Consider the following 26993-nt stretch of genomic DNA (forward strand, 5'->3'; position numbering starts at 1 on the left):
GCAAACACTCCTGGCACACGCGCCTGGCAAGCCTGCAGAAACCAGCCATCCTCACCAGCACGGCCACTCCGCCTGCCACCGCACTCGACCCCGGAAGAATTCCTACAGCTTTCCAACTGGGAACATCACACGTTTAACCCACTGGCACCAGAGAGCCTTGAGAAACACGACAAGAGGTGTGGGGAGGACACAGAGGGAACAAGATCATCAAAAACAAATGGAATATTTTGCTGACAGCAACAAAGACCCACGCACTGTTCCCCGGTCTCCACTGAAATGCATTTACAGTGTCTCAAAGCAGGGGAAAAAAAGAGAAAGGGAGCAGGTGAGAGAGACAGCGAGATGGGTTTTCTACTGTTCAACCCTCAAAGACCTGAAGAAGAAACGGAACATCCACAGACTGCTAAAAAATGCTCTTTTCTGAGAAAGTGCAGTTATAAGGAGAGAGCCAGAAAATCTTTAAGCAATATATATTGATATATATATACATATATATATACACAGAGATATATATACACACATATATATATATGCACATATATATATACACATGCTTAAGGTAAACTGTCATGGCATAGCTTGTTTCTTTGAGCTGTGTACATCCCTCCAAACAAACGCACTACAAGGAGAACGCAGAAGGCATGCAGTCCACAGACACCCCCGGACACTGCCTGCTCACGTGCCATGTTCCCACCGGCGTCAGCAGCATCCGCACATGAGCGTCTCTTGTTGTCGGTATGGTTGTGCCCTTAAGGTATTCAGCTTGTGTAAGACTCAGAGTTTACAAATAAAAGCGTTTGTCATTGTGCTTCCACCACTGGAAAAATATCATTACCCTATGACTATAAATGTTAAGGTGAAATAGGCAAATTAGGCAGTACTACAGAGATGGATTTTTTTTTTTTTGTGACCTAACAAATAATTATTATTGGGAATTATTTTCATATCGCTTAGGATCTTGCTCTAATGGTAATAAGGTTGTGTGCTTTCCCCACCCTGAGCCTATAGGTGGTACTTCCGCAGCAGTTCGGATTGCCAGGGATGTTTCCTTTCCGGAAACCTGTCTGGGATTTTGATTTTGAGGAAATCCTGGATACATTTTTCTAGCTCCTCCTCAATGGAGAGCTTCTCCTTCACCGCTTTTTTCTTGCTGGAGTTGGACTCTCGGGAGCCGGAGGTGAGAGTCCGGAGCAGGTCGCTCTTCCTCCGGATCTCGGACTGCTGCAGCAGCTGCACCGGCCCCTTCTTGGCCGGCCGGTCCAGAGTCTGTATGTTGGGCTGGCGGGTGACGGGGCCGCAGATGACGGTCTCCTGGGGAGAGCTGGCCTCCGACTGACTGTCGCAGCTCGACGTCGACAGCTCGTTGCACGACGTGCCGCTCTCTCCCTCCTTGTCGCCTTTGCCGTTCTTGCAGCAGCAGTCGCAGTGGGACGAGGACCACCGGGAAGGCTCACCTGCAAGAGGAACAGAGAGCGCGCCGGGGTTACCGACAGCTCCGAACCCCTCGCCCGCACCCAGAAACAGGCTGCTCGCCCACCGCCGGGCTCGCTGCTGCCTGCCGAGACCCGCGGGCGCGGGGAGGGATAAAGCTGCCCCGCGCAGCAGAAAACCTCTCGGGGATCTTTCCTGAACGTCACCGTGAACCGGCAGCAAAACCTCCACCCGGTCTCAAGTGGGAGGTGATTTCCACTAACACCAGAGCTCCTTCATCCGCTCCGCTTGCATGTGATGCTCAGGTCCCCTGCGGGTCTCCTGAGACAACCAACGCGTGTCTGGAAGTTTTCTGAGATCCTCAGTGAGAAAGAGTCACGCGAGGACCCAGTCAGGTGCTTAACCAGAGTGAGCCACCATCGCTTCAGGAACCCTAATTGCTTTTCAGGCTTGTAAATGATTTGCTGCCACCTCCACCCACCATCCCAAGGCCAAACCCTGAGCAGATCGCACAGGGCTTTTTCGCCCTTAAGAGAAAATCCTGAAGAAGTCCACAGAAATTTTGCCTGAGGAAAGACAGAGAAAAAACAGAATGCGGACTTCAGATTTTGTCATTCCCAGTCCATTCCTCCAAGTTTCACTTGTATGTGGGGTTCCTTTGAAGCCAATAAACTCATAGGTGTGGATAGAGGTTACCAGGCAAAGGCCAAGATTACTAGTCCAAAACAGACAAACAAATGATGAATTTTCGGCTGCCAGAGGGAAGGCAGCACCCAGGAGGCAGGACATGGCAAAACTTGCTGCCCCTTCCCATCCCAGCTACCGTCTCTGCAAAACACAACGGGTCCAACAGCTTGTGTTGGCACTGATATTCTTCCCTGGGTTTGTGCTTAATAAAGGCAAGTCCAGACAGGAGGGAATAAAACTTGTTCACATAGGAAGGGTCTGTCTGTGCTGGTGGGTGAAAGAAGTCAGGCTCTATCTGCAGCGGCTGCCGGGACCGACAGGTCTCACCTGGGAATGCCAGGCTGCTTAAATCCCATCACATGCTCCTAGCCTCATCATTCTTCTGCCTTTAAAAGGACAGCGTCAAATACGCTGTTAAATCCAAACTATCTCGTTTTTTCCCTGTTTGCCATGCTCAGGTTAAAACCAAAGACCCAGGGATTCTCCAAGGATCTTCTTCACACAATTACACACAACGGCAGAGTCCTACCCTTCATTAGCAACCACACATAATGAACCAGCGCAGGCAAATGCCCTGCCACGGGCTCTGCCCCAGAACAGACTGGTGTAAGCAACATGGCACGGGCCAACAGCTCTCCCGTACAGCGGAGATGAAATTCCAACCCCACAGCAAGCTGGCTCACAGCAAACACCCCGCAGGGAGAAACGCGCCGGTGCCAGGCTCGGAGCCACCCAGCAGTGGGTTTGTCGGCAGCCAGGCTATACCAGACCCGCTCCCTCCGTCTCCTCCCGGCACGACAGGCGCAGCCACCCGGTGCGGTCCCATCCGAGGGAGCAGGACCGCGTGGGATCGCTGCTGGCACTCTGCAGCGTGAGGCGCTGCGGCAAATTAAACGGGAGAAGCGGACGGCAGAGGAATGCGTACAAAAAGCAAAATAGACAGATCCTGGGTACAGGCAGCTCGCGCTGATCTCTTTCCGGATCTTACAGGTAAAATCCTGGCAGTCACAAAGAAATTCAGTGTTTGGGGTTTCAGTCTAGCCCCCAGCCGGGGGGCTGCGGGAGGCACGCCAGCACGGGCAGCCCGCGCAGCAGCAGCGAGCCCGCGGAGGCAGCATCCCTGCGTGACACCGCCACAGGACGCACAGACACGTGGCCCTGGAAATCACACGTTTTCCCAGCGGCATGAAACACAACAAAATAAAACAAGATGCTCCTCATGTCTAAACAAAATGTTCAGACAATAGTGCTCTCACTGCTCAGAAAAATGTTTGTTATTATTCTAGCCTGTGATCATCATGGTCTTTATACTTTCATTCGATTAAATACGACTATTTGTTCTTTTTTAAAGTAAGAAATCCAACAGCATTCAGGTAACCATTGGCTACTTATGTCAATAAACGTCTCTCCCACAACAAAAAGGATATATGCAGCCCGTTATACAATTCAGAACTGGGTATCAGAAGGTGGCTGGCTTCCCCAGCCTCCAGGGAATAGCATTTGGGAAATTGTCTTTTCCATTATCGACAGCTATAGCACCCCTAATTTCTCCAGACATCTTTTCTTCTTTCAGGCTTGATAGCACAGCCAGCTTTGGCTTTAAGACAGTGCAGCCAGAGCCGCCAGGCTCTGTCCCGGTGGGCAGCACTCCCCCAGCGTCCCCCCTGCCCACCCAGACCCCGACCCCTGCGGACAACTCACGGCACTTCGGAGGTAGCCTCCCCATGCACGAGGGCTTGGCCATGCACAAAACAGAGGCTTCTGGGAAACATGGACCTTCATTTGCATAACCCATCAGTGATGGGAACCCCTGAAGAGTGCTTAATTTATTTCCTGATTCATGTAGCGCATGGCTTGATTTTTTTTCTTTTTCAGCTGGAGACCTGCCCAAACGCAGTAATCCGTGACAAAGAGGAAGAGCTGGCATTGATAACAACTGTTCCCTGACCAAACCACTGCAATAATCATGGATTTAAATGTCATTTGGAAGCATCCATCTTCCCACTAAAATGTAATTATCATTTCCAACTCACGCAGATTGGTAACATCATCCAGATCAAGAAAAGCATAATTTAGCTTTGCAGCTTGGGCCCAGCAATACAGCCCCCGGTCTCACCCATGAAAGGAACCGGGGGCCCCGTTGCCAGGATTGCACCCCGGCGCTTGTGGCATTTCCTACAGCGGTGCAAGGGCAGGAGAAGGGAATGGGGAGGGGGAACAGCCGGGTCAGAGCTGCAGCATTGGTCCAGTGGTTTTTGCAGCAGTGAGAGGCAACGCGTGGTGCTGGGATCGCTCCTGCATGGCTGCGGGGAGGGCAACAGAGGGGGGGTGAGGCCGATGGGGAATCTCTTCTTTACGCCACGGTCCAAGGTGACCGTTTGCTGCCACCGTTTGCTCCAGAAACAGGTCCCCATCAAAAAAACTTGGGCAGGATGGGAAGAAACAAACGGAAAATGTTGCTGCCAATTTCAAACCCCCAAGCTGTGGGAGCAGACACTGGACGAAGGGGGTTTGCAAGCTCATGGCCGCAAATTGTTAAAAACTGCGCCACTGATAGTCGCTGCCCTGCGCTCTCTTTTCTCCATCTTTTTTGCAGCCATGAACACAATGCATATAATTTACAGGAACAGGTAGAAAAACAAAAGTCAGCAAGCCCCTCCTCATCTCTTCCTTCCTCTTCCTTGTCAATGATGAAGGAGTCTTTCAGTCTGTGAGCTGTGTGGCTAAATTTAATTTATAGACTCGCTTCAAGACCCTTTCTGTATCTTGTCTGAAAAAAGTCAGTAACGGCTAATTGAAATTTTTTATAATTTGCTCAGCTTTGACGAAGGCATTACGTTTTGAGCCTTTGTAAAATCCTGATCATGTGCTCCTGAAAAACACATCCATGAGCTGTATTGATTTGCAGCTCCTTACTGCAGTTGACATTACAGCTCGGTGAGGGTTTTCCTGCGTTGCAGCTCCTGACTGCTCCCTGGGAGGGACTGCTCCGGAGCCTCTGCCCTTCCTAAACACAGAACCATTTACTCCAGCAAGCAACCGCCAGTGCTTGAAAGGCAAAAATTAATCAGGTGGAAGGGAAGCGGTGAGGGTGTTTCTGCTGGCCCTGTGGAAACACCGAGATGCTGAGAGGGGAGTGCCTCCTTCACGGCAATCCCGGCAGGCGGGAGGGCAGCTCCGGCTCTCCTTTTCAGCGTTTGCCTGCACTCGCCTGTAATTACTTTTTCTCTTCTCACCTGCGAAGTCAGTCATCTTTCCCCAGGCTGCTTGTGTGCATTTAAGGACAACAGTGGATCCTAACGGAGGAAATACATTTGACAAGCACCACTGCTGCCACCAGCCCTTTCACGACGTGTTTTCCCTCCTCCGGACACCGGGCTCCCTCCCCATCACGGCCCAGAGGACAGCAGGGCTGAGCTCAGTGCTGGGGATGCTCGCCTGCTCCTACGCCAGGACGATGCGCTCCCACTGCATTTGCTGTTTCCCCACCCCACGCTGAACTGAACGAAGTCTGAAAAACGGTGAAAAATGAGTTGAGAGGGAAAAGGTTACTGCTCAGGTCAGGTCCCATTAGCACACCGTGCAACCTCCTCCTACATCCTACCACTGGCCCTGAGCGTGGCAGGTTTTGGTGCCTCCCTAGAAGTTTCTAAGCAAATTCAGAGGGACATTCAGCTAAAGCCCATCCACACCCCACAGCAGCAGGACAGCCCGTGAAACCCAAATCAAAGGGCTGCACTCACCCAGCCAAGCAACAAAACCCCAACACGCACCTCAAGTCCCCAAACAGCCCAGACACTGAACATCAGACACCAAATAACAGACCACTGCAGTGGCACAGGACATTGCTACGATCACCTAATGAAACCTTGCAAACCTGAGCTGATCTTCAGCACACGCTTAGGTCGCAGACACCTCCTCACTGTGGTAACTTCATAGCTATGGGGGAGAAGAAGGGGTCCAGCCCCCCGTGTCCCTCCTGGAGGGGCCGGACCCTGCTTGGGCAGGGGGATGCACCAGCTGCCATCAGGCACATCTAGAGTATATACTTCATTACCACAAAACAAGCCTTTTATAAGTTAATTAAGACCTAATAGATGCTAATTTCACTTAATGAATATTCACCAACGATGGGCATACCGTGGGTGAGCCAGAAGGCAGAAATTCATCTATTCATGAGGCAGAACAGCAAAAACCAGGCGAGATCTGGGTGCTGGAAACAGCCGCGGGGTTTGGAGATGTTCCCCGGGCAGAGACCTCCCGCCAGCACCAGTGTTCAGTGAGCTGGGCTGGGCTGGCTCACTGGGAGCAGGGCTTGGCAGGGAAGCTGGTGACCAGCAGCGGATGCTCTGGGTACGCAGAGCATCTCTGCAGCGGATGCAGGCAGAGATCTCCAAACACCCCCGGGAAAGGCGAGAGCCTGGCTGAGCAGCTGCCGCAGCAGCAGGGAGAGCTAAAACCAGCGAGCTCCTTTTTGCAACCTGAACAACTGCTCCGCTCTGCAGAAAAAGAAGGGGCAAAGGTGAACAGATTTCTTTTTGCTAAATACATTTTTGACACCTTGAAGTGGTGGGCAAGTCTGTATGCACAGTTAAACACACTCTCAGAAACCATCCGGCCGGCCTGGCTGCCAGCCTTCCGAACACCCCTGCCCTTGCTGGCCTCAGCCCAGCATCACGGAGCCAGAACCCCAGTGGGTGTGTGGGCAGCGGGCATCGCCAGACGTGTACTTTTACTTTTAGCTACAAAATAAGCTTAAGTTTTATGCCGAAAAGACCTTAATATAATCATTACAAGAACAACATATCAGGCTAGCCAGAGCAGTACGTTAAGAAAATCTAGAGAGAGGGAAAGCTATGGAGAAAATTGAATTGCCCTTTAGCTTGTAATGAAGTAGGGGAAAAAAAATAATTTTCATTAGGCTATCTTCAGATACCAGAGAAAGAAAAAAAAAGAAAGGTTCCGGTATTAAGCAATAATACATGAAAAATACATCTGTGCCAACCGGGATCAAAGTAATTACCATGCTAGGAAGTTGGCTCTGTTAGTTAAAACAGTACTGTAAAATTATCTGATCTCAAGTCAAGCAAGCTGAGCTCCACTTTGTTGCAGGTGCACAACGAAAAGTGCGGGCATAGCTGTCTAATTTACTGCTTTGCAAACTCCCTTTGCCTAATTTTAACTCAGTCAGGCATGGGCTGTGGAAGCCTCTGCTCCCCACGCGCTTTGACAAACAACTCCAGACATCGGCTCAGTGGAATGGCTTCTGTCATCTCCTTGGGAGCCAGAGGATGCCAGGGTGTTCCAGAGGCAGACTTGCCAAAACACATTTAAAAGCCTAAGTCAAAAGCCAGCTATCAGTCACACAAATTCGCAGCTGAGTGAACTTATTGAAGGATACACTCATTCTGCCCACAGAGTTTCAGAGACTATGGGGTAAGGAAATACAACAACAAAATTCTAACAAGGAAAGGAAGTTGGAGATTCTGGACACATCGTACAAGGCCTCATTTTATCATTTTAAGTAACTAAATTACTCTCTGTATCACATCAATTAGTTGACATCAAAGCGAGGGAAAACGATCGGTCAGCCTGACAGAGAAACGTGGACCAGACTCGGGAATTGCAGATAATTGCATGTACGTTTGCAATGCAGCCCGTTAGAAATAAAATCCTCAACACTACCATTAGGAAGGCAAAAGCCCTTTGGGAATTGGGGAGATGGGTAGCGGGTTTCAGAGCTGCGCTACCACCAGCACGGTACGCTCAGTCCTGAGCTGGCCAAAGGTAAGAAGGAGCTGATGTGCGTTAGCAAGTGAGGCAGGTTGTTGCTGCATGGCCAGGTCACTTGGCAAAGAGGGATGCAAAAGAGCTCAGGATTTAGAGAAAAAAAAATCACTGCTGTTTGCCTCAGCCTGATTTTTATTTTTTTTCTAGGAATGTTAAATCAAAACATTTCACCCACCCCCTATCAAAGGAAAATAAATACATTGTTTGGCTATTTAAAAAAAAGGTCACTTTTAAAAGACGTTTTGGAGCATGGAAGGGGGTATGGGAGGCAAAGGGCTACTGATTCAAGGCTGTGCCAGGTGTCACCTCCATGCGAACCCCTCCGTATCTGGGCATAATTAGAAGGTGCTGACAGATCTCAGGTTGCATCAGAAAATGATTCTGTATTACACTGTAATGAAACGGGCGGAGCAGGGCACTTCACACCTTCTGTGCGTACACATTACACATTATTTTGCCGGATACAATGAGTTTCCAACAGCGAGAACTGTGTGGGGTCAAGGTGACTGCTGGCAAAAGCAGTGTTCAAACTGCAAACCCTCCTGGTGAACTCAGCCTGTGTGGGAGAAGGATCGGCCACCGGTTTAGGCTTGGGGCTACCTCAACTCCTCTAGATTGGGAGCACAGTCTTTGAGAGCTGTATGTTTTGTGGAGTGACCACACATAAAAGGAAATCAATAAAGCACTACTGAAAAATTGCAGATTACTGCTAACTAAAAGCAATGGCTGCAAACTGAACTGAAATCGATTAAAAAATAGGAACTATCACAGCCGCTACAAAGAAGAGCTAAGGCAAGTCGTTCACCCCTGCGCCAGGACAGCACGGGCGCCCTTCAAGTGTTTTCCAGATCACTTCTAAAGGACGTCTCACCCAACTATTCACTTCTTGGAATGTGATTTTTGGGGAGAAGTTAGCAACTTTCAGCCTAGAGTCCCCACGCCAACACCCTCACAGGGCTGCTGCCGCCTGCGCCGAGGCTCAGAGCACCCGGGCCAGGCTGGACCGTGTCCGCAGGACACCCCTCCGCCACGGGTAGAAGTGGGCTCACAAGTACCGGAGAGGATGCGTAGCCCTCGGAGACAAACCCGCGCTCCCTCCTGCTCCGTACCAGGATGGCTCTGACCTGCTAAACGGCACTGCCGCCTCGGCTGCGCGCTGCCGCGGAACGCGCAGATGGGTACAGTGTCTGACGCAGAAGTACCTCTGAATTAGAGAACAGTTAGCTCTCTTACTAAATCCCATATCAAAAGCAAAACCGTACATCTCTAGAAGGCCAGGAGAGACGTAAACCCTACAAGCTGGGCCACTCCCTTGCACTGCATATCAGAAGCCTTTTTATTGGAGTAAAACTGCTGCCAGGGTCAATTTATTCTTTTGGGCCCCATTTTGTCATGCAATAAACATTTTTGCTGGAGTCCCAGGGATAATCTAAGTGCCACAGGTGGGAGATTTCATTCAGTTTGGGTCTGGTTCAGCGGAGAACCTTTATTCACCATGGGAAGCCATTAGCTTTTGGTGTGCGGGGGACACGCATCTGGTGGGCTTGTGGGGATTTGCAGAGTTCCCAGCCGTGTAAACCTGCCTGGTTGCATTCCCATGCAGGGGACAGGTCTCCTCACCCAGTTTTGGGTGCTGTAAGGGTGACAGACAGAGCAGACAGGAAAAAAAGAAATATTTCTCTGTGTTTTGCAGTGAGAGGGAAGCATCTGCAGCAGTATCAACCCACGCAGGACCCACGGCTGAGCAAGGATGGGTGCTAAGTCCCAAGACTGGCCACCATTCCAGCAGCAAATCGAACATCACGCTGATTTAACCACAGAATTCATTAATTAATGTCTAAATGCTTTGAGATTCTTAGATAAAAGGGGCTAATTAATTCTGGCCTGGCTTTCCTGCTTTTCTCCCTGATCTCAGCACATTTCTCTCCCAGTGCCCTAATTATAATTATTATTATTAGAAGCTTCTGAAGAAGCAGCAAAGCCTCTGATGTATAATTGACACACAAACCACCAGCCATCCAGTTTTTCTCTTCTCCTCTCCCTCTTTCACGACAAACACGCTGCAAGCGGGGAATGGGAAATCCCCACAAGAGGGATGGCTGGTGTGCAGAAAACTAGGGAGGAGAGAGAAGTTATGATATAAAATAAAATTAGCACAGAGACCTTCAAACCAAAATCAATGAAGAGTTTTTATTGTGAGAAATGGCATATAGACCCTAACCCTAGCCATCATTAAGTCCATCTCAGATACGACGGTGTTTGAATTTGGTAGTGCTAAGCCTGGGACAAATAGCCCAATGGAGACAGACCTGGGTTTCGCAGGGCAGCGCTTCCCCCTCCTCCCTGTCCCTCTGCAAACCCCCCAAGCCAGTGGCGATGCTCCGATTGTGGGGGGTTTGCAGAAGCATTTTGAGGCATCTAAAACTGCCCCAAACCCCACTGTTGCAGCAGGCTGGGACATCTCCCCCTCCCCGACTTCTATGAACTTCAAGAATTAGGTTTTTGCATTAGTTCACCCAGAAAAAGGCTAACAGAAAAATTAATAGTATTCAAATTTAAATGCTATCCATAAGTAACTTCCAACCAAGTGCTGTTTTACCATGTAGCTGCACCCACTTCTGGGACCGGCACCAGTCTCAGCCTCTACCTGTCCCAGGTGATCACCCCCAGATTTAATCCCGCTAACAAATTATCCAGCTGCTGCACTGGAAAGAAATTGTCACCCCTTGCTCTCCAAGCCCACCTGGAAATACAGAGGGAGCATAATCGAATGTGTGAAACCTCTGACAGATCCCAGGAGAAAGGGTTGAACATTTCTTAGGCAATTTTTCACAGATAAATGCTGTTGTCTTGAAATTAAGCATGGTGATTTTGATGACATTTGCACTGGGAAAGTGCTTAGCTAGATCACTTCAACACCTCCTTTCATTTTGACATCTATATTATAATATTCATTTTAATATCACACTACATATAGTAATTTTCTGTTATAACGCTTCAGAGTTACAAAAAGGCAATGTTGTGATATTTCAGAATTAATGTTGCAAATTACTATTCTACAAGAAATTTCAAAAGTTTGATATTTTTTTTCTCCTACTGATTTTGGAATGAAAGTACATGGTAGTGTGTGAGAACATGCAATGGGATGGAGACTGCTTTCTCATGTAGCCCTGACCTTACAGGCAGAACAGTTCATTGTTCTCAGGATAATATTCCTTTTATTCAGCTTCTACAGTTTTCACAACCCTTCTTCTTGAGGTTTGGGGTTTTTTTTTTGGTTTGGGGGTTTTGGGGGGTTATCTGCCTTGTTTTTCCCAGCAGAAGAGGGGTGGTTGAGCCTGTCTTATAAAAAAATGAATGGCAGGCTTGTTGCTACAGATATCGAGATAGCAATGAATTACTCATCAAAAGGCTTGACTGAGTTTTCTTGCTCAGAAAAAGGCACCTCACCAGCAGCACGGCAGGAGGGAGGCACGCTGCTGGGTGGTTTGCCCGCTCAGACCGTGCAGCCCCATCAGCTGCCTCCGCATCGAGGCTACTCCCGGGGACGGGCATCGCACCAGCCCCAGCAGTGTCTTTTGGGAGACACGGCTGGGGATGGGCAATGTCTTCAGGCAGGGCACGAAGGTTACGCACCAGATGCTTTCTGAGGCAGGCAGAGGTATTTTCAGCGCCCAGACATTCATTACCTCTACGTGTGTGGGCTGTACCAACCTCTCAGTCTGTGATCATCCTAATTTGAGCCATTTTCCCATCCTACTGTTCTCAATCCAATCTTGTCCATTTATGTTGTCCTTTCACCTTTTATTCTCCTTACTGCTTCTTTGGCTTTAGGGTTTTGTTGTTGGTTTTGTTTTTTTATTTCTATTTCATATTCCTTTTCTTCTTCTTCGTCCCCGTGACTTTAACCACTCAACTGTTCTGGTTTTTGCTGTCTCTTCCACACTTTATCTCTTCTGCTGAGGCTACTTGCAGCAACCAATCCCCATTATGCACAGTAATTAACAACACTGCCCAGGTAGGCAGGACCATTGGCAGGTGGGAACAGGGTAGCCCCTGCCCTGAGCCAGGCAGCCTCCGGGGCCACCCCCTGGCCAGCTCCCCCTCACCTCCATCCCTCAGGGGTCCCATCACCTGAGCATCTGAGGGGCCGGTGCCCTCACCTCCACGCTCACCTTTGTTTCCAACCTTGTGAAGCAAGGATTCTCCTTTCAACACCAAAAAAATGAAGTGTGGAAATTTTTAAAAATATCACACATTATTCATATGGTAAATAAAAAATTGATTGCCTCTAGGTCTGAAGATAAGGTAATGTCAGTAAAGTGACAATTTGATTTAGATCACTCGTTCATGCATGCGCAATGCCTCAAACAGTTTTTGCATCCATGCATGAATTAAAGGTGTTGTGATTGATGAGAGACCACGGTCTAATTGGTGTTTTAATAAATACATTCTGACTTGGTAATCGAGCTAGATTTATCAGCAGAAAATGTCCCTGTCTAAATAAAATTACCAAGGTAAAGCTTAGGAACAATGACAAATGCCACGCAAGTAATTGGCTCTGGGATCAGTGTTGGCAGCAGGATGGACATGCGGTAGATTTATTTGCATTTAGGATCAAGTATCTTCAGTAAAATTTCAGCAAGCAAACAAAACCAGGGAAGGACTTGACAGTAATGTTATTGGTTTGAACTCGCCCATATGTTCAAAGACAGCAGCGAAGGGGGAGGAAGGGAATCAGCAGAGACAACGGCTGCTGCCAGGCACAGTTAGTAAGCTAACACAATTTTTTACCCTTCTGGGAGCAGCTGCGGACACCTGGGTGCTGCCGTGGCCAGGACTTGAGCTGCTCTCCGCAGATACCTGGTTCCTTCCTAGTCCCTTCTACTAATTTAAATTTTCTAATTTAAATTTTCTATTTTAAAGGTTTTTTCCATTTAAACCTTCTGAACTTGCCAACCCAGTGTAGAAACCAGAATTGTGCGCCCATGGTCTCTGTGTCTGGGGAGGTCTACGATTCGTGGAAGAGAATCTCAGCCAGTCCCTCGCCAGCACATACACTCTTATCAGGAGTCTCCCAGCACTTTTTCATTTTACCAGCACTCCTGCAATCTTTCCTAAAACACTCAATTCTGGAAAGGAACTTCTGTAAGAGTATCAAATTTGTTTGAAAATAAAAATAAGTTCCCCAAATGGTGGAGAAAATATGAGACCTGGTGTTAAAATACCAGAAGGCATATTAAATAAGCCAAGATATTTATGTATGAATCTTTCTCAAAGTAACATGTGATGAAGTTAAAATTCTGAGTGGAAAGAGAAGCACAAAGTGTGAGCAGCAGTATGGTAAGAAACAGAAAGTGTTTAGAGAAACTGGTCAACCCTGGTCATTGACATTGTCAGACTGTTTCTGAAAGTTGTGATGTACCCCAAGTCATGCAGATTCCTCCTTGCACTTCCTAACAAAAGCCTTTTTATCACAGGAAAACTGTTTCCGTGGTCAATTTATTCTTTCGGCCATCGCTTTGCTGTGCAATAAACGTTTTTGACTCTACCTGGAGTCCCCCTTGCTGGCCTGCCTGGAGACACAGACTGTACCTGGGCTACTCAGCACTTGTCTAAACCAGCAAATACGTCCTGGGAGGACCCTTCAGCTTCAGGCGTCCCCCACCTGGGCGAGCAGACGGAGACGGCGGCCGTCCCCGCTGCAGGAGCAGCCTGGCCCTACCAGGGCATCAGCATCCTTCCTGGGGAACGTGGTGGCCGCTCCGCTCTGCACCCTCCGAGCAGCAAAACACGTGGTGAAGACTCAGCCCAGAGAGTGACTCATGCAGGCTTCTCGGCAGGCTCTGACGAAGCCCATGCAGCAATTCAGCAGAGGTCGGAGGGTGGCAGGAGACCCTGCGGTTCAGTACGCACGACACTTGAGTGAGTTATTTCTGTGTTCAGGAAAACTGTGTCTGTCTCTTACTATGAAGATATGTGGTGATACCTCAGCAAATGTCTCCATCATTAATTCAGGTCATCTGTCAACTTTTAATTGTTTCTGATTGTGGTCTCTTCAAATCAATCCTTTTTTTAAACCTCTTTATCTGCCTAACCTAGCTGTCTGCTTAACCAAATCTTTCTCTGGTAGCACTGTAGAAATCATTCAGGCTCACACAACCCAGATTTATCTGCCTTTCTACCTTTTAGTTCTCATCCAGTAAGTAAAATTGTTGGCCAGACCAAAGTAAGAGCATAGCTGAGCAATACTCTTTCAATTCTCACCTGTATTTTTCATTGACAGTTTAGCAAGCATTTAGCCTGAAGAAGAAAAGTAAAATGAATAGCCTGGTTTGCAGGAAGAGGTGAAGAGGTCTGACTGTTCAGCATTTCCAATGTAAGAAGTAATTCAAGTTGCAATTCAGTGCTGCTGGCTTCCTTGCTTTGTACTCCCCTTTCCAAATACTGTGATTAGAAACAATATTTGACCATCAAGACTGGCATTTAAGTATATCTTCCTCTGGGAAAATTATGTTGATATGAAAAACTGACGCAGAAGTTTTCTTCTGCCAATAGCATTTGCTCTTTCTGTCCTTCTGTCAAACATCTCTAGCTCAGTTAAGTTTGGTGCACAGAGAAATTAGCTGCCACTGCCAGCATCTTCATTCTTCAAGTCTAGCCTTGCCCTCTCAAATTTGAGACTTTTCTGTATCTTTTTTTTATTTAGCATTCCTGTATTAATACCTTATCTTAATACAATCTTTCCTTTTACCTTTTGTTACTTTAAATTTATGCTCAAGAACTTGAAAGTGAAGTTTGATTTAATTAAGCCAGCCTGGGTTAAAGAGTGAGGGCTTTCCTTGTCTCCTCTGAACAATCTCCTGGAGTTAACCATGGCACGAGCCAAGACCTGCACCGCCTTTCTGTTAAGAAAAGATGTGAAACCTTCTGGTAGGACATTAAATCAACCAGACAGAAACCAGGGAAGTAATGCAGGTGGATCATGGGTTGAACCCCCACAGTTGTTTAGCACTGACATATACCTGATGGTTATTAAGAAAGAAACTCCAATCATCCATCAATTAAAACACAGGTAAAACCAAATTAATCTGAATAATCAAAAAATACATCCCCTCCCAGTGTCCTAATTTTAAAATTGCCCGCATAAGCATTACTGCAGACTCCTCAGCAGCTAAAGCAAAGAAATTCAGAACTAGATAAGTGTCAACAAAGCATTAACACCTCAATGCAAAGCCGGGGCAGTTTCCCCAGTGCAGCTATGCCACCCTTGGCACTGAGCCGGGGCAGGAGCTCACCCCAACACTTTGTACGCGTGACTGCACACAGCTCTGATCTAGTATGAAAGACCTTGAGATACATACAAACATATATACATATTTGCACACATATATGTAAAAAACACAGTTTACATTCAAACCTGAGTCCTGTTTTGGACACCTGTTTTAATCAGCAAAGCCAAAGTGTGTATTAGTCCTGCTTCTTGAAGATAGATATTGCTGACCGATGGTTATGATAATATGGGAGCCACAATTTTTGAATTTTTGAAAATTAGAACTCATGAATTCAACAATGCTCTGGAGATATGAAGCTATCATGTCAGCCTATGTTGTTCCAATTAATTGCAATCAATTGCTAATTGAGAGCTATTTTAAGACTTGTCATTACTCTGAACATAATGTAGAATAATTTGTGTGTTCCCCTTTACCCCCACCACAAACGACATCGGTGCAAAGAAATCTCAGGAAACAGAGTAAAAAAGAGTAACAGGAGCCTGATTCCTGATTTCCTTTTGCCTCTTTGGCAGGTACAGTAAAATTAGGAGCTGTAGATTTAAAAAACATGAGCGACAAGGACCGAGACAGGGAATCTCAGTTACTTGTTGGGGCTGCACCTCTAAAACTTTTCAAAATGGCAGCTCTGATATTACTGAGTAAATGCATTTGCTTACTCCCTAGATTTCCAGACAGTACAAATGTCTCATTTGTCGAAACTAACGTCTCCAAAGAACATTACACCTCAAATCTAAGCAATAATGGTGAAAGAGAGTCAAAGGCAGAAGGCAAAGTGGAGCCTGGTTTGTATATTTTAGTATGGGAATAGGTTGTCCAAAGATGTATCACAGACTCTGGACAGGAATCGGAAAATCTGATTTTACAGGTGGAAGAAAGGCAAGCTTAAAACACACCTAAATTAACAGGTTTGCAATGGCACCACTTGCACAGGACCTGGCAGCCTCCAGAGCCGCCGAGATGAAGGCAGTGCCCGCCGGGGTGCAAGGCGGGGAGGGGGACGGTGCTGTGCAGCAGGGATGCGGGCAGGAGGGGAGACACGCGCCCATCACCCCGGAGAGGCACAGGCTTCCTCGCCTTGTCCATGCCGGGCACAAGAAAGGCACATTTCGGGGCAACTGCCATTGGCAACAAACATGGTATTAACGAGTTAGTGATTTCCAATTATAAAGGTGAAACAAAGCGTGGGAGCTGAGAGACACTCAGGTTTAACGATGGCAGTGGGAGAGGTGCGCCTACAAGTAAGCACACGATGCTCCAGAGCTGAAACCAAGAGGCACAAAGGAGTGTGCTCCCAGCAGCCCCGGCCAAAGCCACCGCCTTGAAATCTACACTCACGCTTCATACGTCAATATGTTCAGAATTCAAAAACAAGTGCATATACTCACAGGGAAAGGAAGCACCATTTGGAATTGGTTTACTGGGCAGCACAGCGGTTTGGTTTGTGTCCTTAGCTTGACTGGCTTTACAACAAAGGCCCCCAAATCCTGACAGAGTTATTTTGACATAAAAATCAGATGACCTAAATAGCTGTACAGCATTCAACAACAGGCTGGATGCTTACTGCAAAAGCTGGTGGAGCAGGCAAATCCAGCAGGGATATAATTCTTGGAGGCAAGAGGCATTTATGAGTAAGACCAGCGTGCTCAAAGACAGCAAGTCTGTCATTCAGCATCTACATTCAGACACGCACCAGCTTGACAAGCTATTTCATGATGTCAAGTAGAAAAATCCCCAGGCAAAGAGATAACTAATTCTTAAATGAGGAGTTTCTGCTAACAGTGCTGGTTTCAACCAACCAGTAACGGGTTTTTTTGTAATCAATCTACAGTTCTGCTGTCTTTTCATTGCATTTTATTATGCTTATAGTTGGAGCAAACTCAGCTCTCCTTTTAAAGACCCAAGTTAAACATTTTTTCACCTGATTATTTAATCACATACTCTCTTCCCTTTCATTTTCCACCTGGTCCTTGTATATAAATATATGCTATATATAAATATATATCTCCTTGGATCCCGTCAGTGGCTTCTGTGCACAATTACGCTTGCCATCATCACATGGATAAATTCACCCCCTCTCACCTCTCATTTTTTCTGTTCTTGCAGCCTTTCTGTCGCTCCAGTTTCTTCTCTCTCATCTTTTACTCTTAGTATCAAGTGATCTGCTATTCCTGGAGCATCCTCCCATTGCCTCTTTGTCTCTACTCCAGTGCCGTTCCCAAAAGTCACCCTTTCCATGAACTATTTACAGGGGCTCCTCAGTCAGGTCTCCCCCTGCACTCTGCAGTCCCATTCTCCTTTTCCTTGGGGTTACCGACTTCTTGTCTCTTTTCTTTACTAGTCCTTTTCCTTCACTTTACATATACGCAGCATGGGGGTTTATGATGCTATAAACTAATAATTAAGCTGTAAAAATAGGCAGTGAGCTATTAAAACTCACAACTGAAAAAACCCAAGGTTACTACAGGTTAGTTAATATAGCCATGCTGCTCATCCTTGAGGAGCCAGGGTGGCTGAACAACCTCCCAGGGAGGAGGGGAGCAGCCAGTGGCTCCTGCCATCTCCCAGGAGAGCTGCAGACGGCCGCGGTCAGCCCATCTCCCATCCTCGAGGAGGGGGCTCCAGGGGTCCCCCCTTTCCCAGCACGCCTGCCCAGTGTGCCGGCAAAACTCAACGCCCGTGTTGGATGCCGTGCAAAGGGTGGGAGGCAGAGGAAAGCAGCTCTAACACTGGTTCCTGCAGGTCTGCAGCGGTACCTGCGTGCCTGGAGGGGAGTCGCTACCGTTCAGACAGCCTGAAGCCGCCTGCTAAGCACCGCTGAGCATCACCTGCACAGGCAACGGAGACGGCTGCAGGAGCAGCATAGAGTTATCAACCTACAATGAGTTTATTAGCGACATTTCTTTTCTGCCTAGTTTAGCCCTGTTTGCCGGCATTCCCCCCTGAGCCTGGATGGCACTGGCAGAGCTGAGAGGAACAGCTGCTTTCTGGATGGTGAACAGTGATGTGATGTATGTCGGTATCACGGAGTGAGATGAACCATGGCTTGTGCACCTGGACCAGGCGGCAGCGAGAGGGTACAGGACCAGCTAAACAGCCAGAAATGGTTCTCCTACTGAGATCCAACTGAAAAAGTTGCTTATTGAAAAAAATTACTTGGGAAATCACTTTCTTCTTCCCTGCTTAAAGCCATTACTAATCTCCTAATTACCATGATATGGTTTTCTTCTTATCCTGGACTTGTTTTAAACAATCTAACGTCCTTCACTTATCATTTAGTGTTGCGCAAAATGGCCACGTGTACCCCATGCGGGGACAGCAGCTGCACAGCCAGGAGCTGCCCGGTGGCTGCGGCACCTCCTGACCAAACAGGCTGCACGTTGGGTGGTTTTCACCAGTCGGTGCAAGACACCATTCCTCCATCATCAGGATGCATCCCCAAATGAAGTCCCAAATTACTTCCCTAGTTAACAGGAATTAATGTTGCAAGAGGAGCGCAGATGACTGCAGTACCCGGCCAGCGGTGTTTGCAGTGCATTCCCTGCTCATTTATTACTTAGGATCACAGAAAACTCTTTGTGGCATTTCACTCTGACAACGGGCACTAATAAATAACTCATATTCTTTGCTGTAGTGGCGCATTTTCAACAGCGTTGAACCACACCTCATCTTTCATAAACGGCTCCTTAAGAACAACAGTGTGCGGAGCTGGCACTCCAGGCGATGGATCGCCCGCGTGGGGCAGCAGGTCCCGGCCCCAGAGCCGTGGCGCAGGGAGCGGCGTGGGCAGCGCTGGCTCATCGCCCACCCCAAGCTCATCCCGCTCCTCAGCCCGGCGCTGCCCAGCACTGCCCGATCGGGCTCCCCACCAGCACCGTTCAGCTGCGCCGAGGTAAACAATGGGGCTACAAAGAAAATCAGAAAGTAAGGGGCTGCGAGATAAGGGAGCAGCCCTGCAGAGCTGTTCTGTGTTAATTATTTGGAGCATGACAAAGGCAGCTGCTGCCAGAACAAAGGTGGGATGTCCGAACCCACAGCCAGGGGCATGGAGGGTACCGGAGCTCTGCATTGGGGCTGCTGCATTTCTGGGAGTATCAGACATCCCCTTCCTTAGGGGCAGATGCTTGTTTTTTACAAGCTATTTAAGACACTCTCTCTGGAAGTTTTCTTTTTTTTTTTTTTCCTGTCTGAACCTCATAAAATAGCCTTCTGCTCTATAGAGATAAATTTGGTTTATGTGAGAGAAACATTCCCTGCCACAGTGGGCTTTGCCTTAAATCCCGTATCTTGCTGTTTAATGTTGCTGTGGCTTAGCTTGGTTTATTTTCTAGCCTCTAAGTGGTGAATTGAACTTTAAGAAATGAATGGTTTGGTTTATCAGTTTTAGCATCTAGACCAAAGCACTTTTGCATCAAATAAATGCATGTAGTGGGAGACCCTCCAGATACTGCTTTAAAAAATCCAGCTATTTATTCCAAACATTTTTAGCACCAGCTTCAAGACCAATTAAGTTACCCATGCCTGGGCAATCCTAAATGCTCCGAGATCAGAAGCTTTTCTCTTCCATGAAGTAGAGGGCCCCGAGGGGTGCGAGGGGAGAGCTGAGCCGTGGCAGCAGCCTGGCAGGGACAGCGAACACCGCAGCTGGGCTCGTCTCCCATCGCAAGGCAGGTCTCTATGTAGGTCACTCCGAAGCTCTCTAGCACACACTGTTAGCATGAATGAAATACCCAACTATTTCTGGTTTTGCAATGTATTAAAAATAAATGTAGGAAGCAACCAGAGCCTAAACTGCCCCATCGCTTCCGACTTCAAAGAAGGCGCTGTGCAGAGGGGGACATGGCCTTCAGATGAGTAATTCCAGAACATGAATCAGTAACATTTGTGAACCTGCTCCGTGGGAGTAAATCCAAGTGAAATCTGGAGTGGGTGACATTTAGAGATGGAAAACTAAACAAAACACAGCACCATGCCTAGGTGATGGAGGAGATGCACTGGAACACAGTGAACCAGAGAAATCTTACTGGAAAGTGAGGAGCAGACAGGCACCAAGAGAGGCAGGCAGGGACGTGCCATCCTTTGCTGTCCACAGCCACGGGAGCCACCCAACAAATCCTGAGGCAGTGACACTGCTTGGTACTGAACACCAGCAGCTGCATACATATCCCAGGGAGAGGTTTTGCTACCAGGTTCTGCAGGGATTTTCCCTAATGGGTCTAGAGGATAATGTGATTTTTTTTGAGGTGGGCACACTGGGTTGGATCAGTTTTGGGAAACTAAACTGGTTTTGGTTAACTAATATACAGCTCTCCCCTGTATTCATAGAAGAAGAAAATACTTTTTTTTTTCCCTGCCTAATCTAACAGTTTATTAGATATTCTCCTCCATATATTTCTACGGGAGTATGCAAAAAGTCTTTAGAGATGTTAGTGGTTCCTATTAAACTCTGTAGGGTTTTAGTGTCATTTACAGAGACTCTACTGGTATCAGCATTATTAAATTCCATATAACTTCTCCACAAGAATGTAGAAAATCTCAACGATTATGAGTCCAGTACCTCTGTGGATGAAAAACACATTCACAGGAAATCTCAGAGCACTACAGATGTATTCAAAATAATAATAATGGAAGGATTTTTCTACATGCTGTAATGTGGAAATGCGTCAAACACGGAAAAATTGGACCAACTGTCCTTTGACCTAGAAGAAACATTGAAAATTTAAGTAAGCTCTCAGCTATGTAAAGACCTGATCCTAATCCCTCCGGAAATAATATGAGCATTTCCACTGACTGAAGAAGATTTTGAAAAGGCACACCAGCTGCAGCTGTAACATCATGGTGTACTTTTGTACTCTTTACCTTATAGACACCTTATTTCTCTAGAAATCGCTACATCTCACAGCTATCCAAAAGCTAATAAGGCAGATTGTGAAGGTAGGCTGACTCTGAAAATTTCTTTAGAGGAAAAAAAAAAAAATGTAGAGAGTTAATTCCAGGATTGGTATGTCAGGCTTCACAGGCTGGTTTAGTAATTATTCCTCAGCGTAGCACCTAGTAGGTTGGTGATGGAGCAGGAGCAAGTCATGGGTAGTTGCAACCTAGCTACGTCCACTTGGGTAACTGGTCTGTTTGCACAATGTGACCTACAGACGTTGCAGACAAAACCTCTATCTGCAGGAAACAAGACACAGACAGGAATATGACAGTCAGGTTCACCACCATCACATCGAGGTGATGAAGGGAGGTTTCAGAGAAGCCCTGGAAGAACAGCCATTGTTGCCTCTGTCTACTTGAAGTGGTGGAGCAAAGGAGTAACTGAACATACAGTTTGTGTTTTCTTGATTTGTGTTATTCATTTTATGTTTGATCAGAAGTGCTTGTAATGCATTTCTGGAGCAACCGAAAATGGCATCAGAAATCAGCAATTACAGAAACCTCTTCCACACACTCCATGAAACACAGCCCTTGATACAACAGAAGCCAAGGCAGCCCCAGTCCAGCCCAGTTGGTCTTGGTCTGAGTAGGGACCTGGACTGGTCTCACCAGCTCGCACACTGAGAAGGCTCAACTCACAGAGGAGAAATGGGGTCTGCAGCAGAACTTGGGGAAACCTTCCCACAACAGGAGAATCTGCCTTAACTTCCACAGGTCCTCAAACTCACGCTGCTTCTGACTCGTAATGAGACATGGGGTATCTCCTTCACCATGGTCCTCCACACTGGTTTCCCTTAGTAATTTTTTCCCCAGAAAAGAAAAAGTAATTTACTAAACTAGAGCTGAGATCCTACAAAATTCTCAAGAAGATTTCTCCTTAGCAGGCCGTGGGTCCTGTTTTCTTCTGCTTTTGGTCATCACTATGACTCTTTCTGTACTGCTCTGTACACCTGCAGCACCTCCACCTGTCTTCATTCACCTCCCTGTACATGTATTTCCTTCTGCGATGTCTACACAGATAGTAATGCTTATGTGTTATTTTTCTAATTAAACCTATGGACCTTGTATTTCGAAAAGCAACTATTTAGTTGCAGCTAACGAGCAGCTGCATGGTGCCTAGTTGCTGGCTGGGCTTAAACCACAATAACAAGTTTACCTGACTCTGTTCTATAACATCCTAGCACTGGATCACATACACTTTCCAGCAAAATAAAGGTAACCAATAGAAATACATTGCTTTAAACACAAAATCTTTTTTTTGTTGAAAAACTTCATTTAGATTTTTCTATTGCATTTCAAAGAAAACAATCATTATAAAATCAAGTTTGGAGGAAAAAATGTTTGTCCTAGGTTAATTTTGTACTTAATTTAGAAGTTTCCTTTCATGGCAAAACTAAGAAATCCCTGTTTGCATTGTGATTTTGAGTGATGTTTTCCCCCAGCTATTTCCACAAACAGAAACAGATAGGAGAAATGTGCTTTGTAGAAAGTGAAAATTTATTTCACCCTGGTCTTGTAGACAACGCTGGTAATAAAAACAGTCATTAAAGAGGAGAGCATTCATCACTCCTCCCATCATGCCTCCCTCCAGCTGAGCTGTGCTCTGCCTCTCCTTGGGAACGTCTGCCTTCTGCTGCGTGCAGCCCCGAGAGCCAAGCCGGGAGCCTCTAGTCACAAGCTGGAGATACAGCGGGGCAGCTTCTTGCCATGCGGGCATCCTCGGGAGCTGGAGCCAGGCTGGGCTCCATGCAGCTCTGCAGACCTGGCAGGGAGCAGGCACGGGCTGGGGGGGACACCTGCCAAGGTAATAGCCATGAAAATATCTTGCTCCTTCCAGCAGTTGACAGAGCATCATGTGGAGGTCCCATACTGCTCTCACGGTCAAGAGCTGCTCCTCTTTGCTTCAGAGACATCACCCTTGCTCACAGAACGATGTGCTCGTGCTGCAGCCTGTCGTCTATCTCAATCTATGTTGGGGGCAACCGACCCTGAGAAGCATGGGCATAACATCCCCTGCAGACACACGCTTTCCAAAAATTGCACTAAAGAAGATGCCCCGCTGGTGGCAGGAATTCATATCACATCACCAATCCGGCCAGGGCCAAGAGAGACTGGAGCCTACCTCCTACCATCAGGAACCATCACCAAGAAATGGAGCAGGGCTCATTTTGCCTGTTACAGGGGAATTTCCATGTACCTGTTCCCCAGGTGCAAGGCATTTGCCCACAGCCTCCGGTTCCAGACCCTCATCTGCTGCCCTACAAGTGGATCCTGCACCACAGGGTGTTGGGTGGGTGATAAACCAGTGCCCCCAGCAGGACCCTCGTACTGGTGGGGACAGATCCTGGCTGAGGGACCGCCATGCCCACGTATATAAAAGGCTTTCTGAAATATTAAAATGCATGTAACTGCTTAGCTGAGGTGATAAATGGGCAGCACAATTATTTCAGCAGATATCATATACTGCCTTACGGCTGCCACAATAGACAAGCTATTTCAGTCGGAGTTCCAGCAAACACCTTGCAATGTTTTCTAAATATTTTATATTGGGGGAAAACATACTTTCCCACGCGTGCCTGAAAGATTCAGAATAAAACAGACACATTACGAGTGTTTTTACATCTTCACATATTTACCTCTGGCACTGTGAAAAATCATTTTGCCTGTTGTTTGTTAGTGCCTGGAAATGTCATTCATTAACTCACATAGGGTGCTTCTATTTTTTTTGCTATAGGTGCAATAGCATTCATTTGACAAGTAGGCTGGGAATAAATGCCACCAGGAGTTTCACATGCAGCTTGTGACAGCAAACCAAAACACAGCTACAAAACTCCACCTTGACTAAAGCTGTTTCTTCAGTTGTCATCGTTTGGTTTAGATGAAGAGTACTTTATCAGATACGGTGATGAAGACACCAACTGCATGCTCTTCTGCTCGGTGTCTTTGGAAGCGATTTGCACTTGCACACTGCCTGTTGGGGTTTGCACAGGACAAGGGGGATCCTGGGGGTCCCGGGGCTGAGGAAGCCTCCCTGCCCACAGCCCTGTCACTGCCAAAGGGAAAAGACTGAAAGTAAGAAACATTCTGGAGTTATAACACCTAAGAGTGGGGACAGATTCCTTTGCTTCATCTGCTGCAGTTGTTTAATACCGGGAAGAAATGCAACTCCCAAGCCAGCTCTCCCTACCTGGAGGCGTGCTTGCTTTCTAGCAGGAGTAAAGCAGTGATATAAACGAGGGAAGGAGAGGGGTAAACCCTGTCCCTACCCCAGGAGCTGCCGCAGGGTGAGGAAGGGCCATTCGCCAGCACAGGGGCCATCGCTCACCACCCCGGGCCCCGAAAAGGGGGAGCCGTGCTCTCGGCTGCCCGGCCCCGCAGCCGGCTGGGGACGCACTCACCAGAAATACAAAACCCCAAACCCCTCCTGACCCCGCACCAAGCTGGGACTTCACCAAACGTTGCGCTTTTTTGCCACATTTACACCTCCCATCAGTTCTGCTTTAGCAGAGGGTTTTTATATCTTAACTCTACGGGTGCACATGCAGGTCCTGAGGACACGGCCACTCGGCGAGCAGGTGATAACTCAGGGGCCTCGGCACTGCCAGTTTTGTTCTGATGCATTTTACACTTTCTAGATGGAAAAGGAACATAACCAAGAGGGGAGGCACCAGCAAACACATAGGGTCTGTGCGGGCAACATGGGACCCTCGCCCATGATGTTCATTGCTCTCCTACTCCAGCCCAACAGACCCCATGAGGCTTTGCCTGCAAAGGCATTCTCCCACACAAAATTAAAATGAAAAGTAATTACAAAAATAAGATGACCTCGAAAAGGCCTTCCTCCCTACCCACAGCAAGGCCAACGTATAGGAAAACAGCCCACACTGGAAGGCAGATGCACCAGCCCAGCTTCATAATGGGACTCCCAGCCTCCACCTAACTGGGAAGCATTCACACTAAAGCCATGCAGGCGATTATATAGTAAAAGTCTCCTGAGAAAACAGCACAGTTTTAGTGAAGCAGAGTGTTCAGCTGCTCTAATCATACTAATTACTTGAGACATTTCCTTTCTCCCTTCCCTCCTGCACCCTCTTGGGCCCTTTTGCCTTCAAATCAGCTACAGAAACAAAGTAATTTGGTCAAGTAAGAAGCTCATTAACACATGATGCAGCTCAGCAGCACAAGAAAACACAGAATACCACAAAGGTCCATTCACCCTGATGTCCTGACTGACAGACCGACCGACCCAAACACAGCAGAGGGGCTTTCTCTGGCACGGAGGGACTCAGTGCAGGGCGAGGAGGAGGAAGATGGCTTCATCCTGCACATGAAGGGCTGCGAGACCCAGCTCAGCCCTCAGACACCCTTGCCAGGGTGGCCAACATCCTGCTCCACCTCCCTGGAGCCCACTGTTGGGATGACTGACCACATCCCAGAAATGGCAGGGAGGCTTGGTGCTAACACAGATCCTGAAATCAGCCCCCCCTCTGCTTCCCCAAGTCTAGTCTCTCTTTTTCCACCATACCTCAGCAGCGCATGATTTAAAAAAAATCTCCCCCAGCTCCCCTCTTCTCAAATTCCCAGACATAAGGAAGTGATTTAGAGCTAGTTTCTGGGAGGTGGTTTTTGGCTTTGTGTGTTTTTGTTTTTGTTTTGTTTTGTTGGGGTTTTTTTGCATCTGTCACTGATGCTAACACAGACTGGCTGCTCGGGTCTTGCTTATTGCTTTATTTCAGCTTTATCTGGTGAAAACCAAACACTGCAACCCAGTTCTATTGTTCAGGAAAGATAAATTATATTCTAAATGCACGCATGACCTGCTGTTCAAGAGGCTTGTTTTAGTGTTTTATGGTCTTTATTTATTGATCAGCCAGGAGATCCAAATCTGGTACTCCGAGCTATCTGAGCCAGGCTGGGAGTTAATGGGAGCACTGGCTTGGCAGTGGGAAGGGGAGCTTGCCGGCAGGCTCCCTCCGCATCAGTGGATGTGCAGGGTCTGGCTCCCCTGTGCATTGCACCAGCCTCATTTCAGCATCACTGCTCAGCCAAAAATACGATTAAGCAAGCAGTGAATCCAGTTTTTAAGTAGTGCAGACAAATAGAAATATAATTATTAAATTGAAGAAAAAAGGGCCAAACTATAATTTGTAGAGTCTAAATGTTTCAGCTTGAACTCAATACATTACCGTGTAATAAAAGCTACTGCTTACACTATTCTCATCTTCCTTGTGAGCTGCTCAGGCCTGAGTCACCACTGTGCTCCATCCTGACCTGCCTCTGGTGGCTTTGCACCCTTGTAAAGCTGCTGTCAGGCAGGCGCGAATCCGGCCAAAGGCACCTCCTGCTTCCTGGGGGAATGGATGTTCCCGGCAGCTTTGCTCTGCAGCCATTAGAAGAAGCTGCAAATCCAGTGGGTAATTTCTAAAGGGAGCTGTTAGACCTGAATTAATGCGCAATAATGCACACACATCACGGTGCGCTGCACGCACAGCTCACCCCAGCTGACAGCCTCGGGCAGGGCTTGGGCTGAGCAGGAGATGTAGGCTGGGTGCCAGTGCAGCAGGAGAAGCATGTGGTGGTCCCAGCACTGGGATAACAGAAGCAGCAGCAGAGCTGCATGGGGAGCCGGGACTTTGACCCATCGGGGTCCAGGTGCAGTGGGTAGAGCCGGCTCCCTTCTTCGCAGAAAGGAGGGAGAAGCTCAGCAGCTTCCAGCCGGGAGAAAGCGCACCATTTGCGCCCAGAAAGTTGCAGGTTCCCTGGGTGTGGGATGCTTGTGGCTGGGTACATGGGTTAGCATGATTTATGCGCTCTCGGGGGCTTAATATTACATTTTATACTCTTCAAGTTCCACCTATT

General features: G+C 47.6%; 1 protein-coding gene across 2 annotated transcripts in view; it reads right to left on the reverse strand.

Annotated features, from left to right (window-relative positions):
- Positions 1 to 279: 279 nt before the first annotated feature.
- Positions 280 to 26993, reverse strand: part of KCTD16 (potassium channel tetramerization domain containing 16) — an 80399-nt gene continuing 53685 nt past the window's right edge. For both annotated transcript variants that reach the window (XM_075056336.1, XM_075056337.1), the window contains one exon: positions 280 to 1454. In XM_075056336.1, coding sequence (XP_074912437.1) covers positions 1003 to 1454 — 452 coding nt within the window. In that variant the 3' untranslated portion in view covers positions 280 to 1002. The remainder of the gene's footprint in view (positions 1455 to 26993) is intronic.

This window comes from Buteo buteo, chromosome 24 (assembly GCF_964188355.1).
Source record: "Buteo buteo chromosome 24, bButBut1.hap1.1, whole genome shotgun sequence".
In the NCBI taxonomy this organism is placed as follows: Eukaryota; Metazoa; Chordata; class Aves; order Accipitriformes; family Accipitridae; genus Buteo; species Buteo buteo.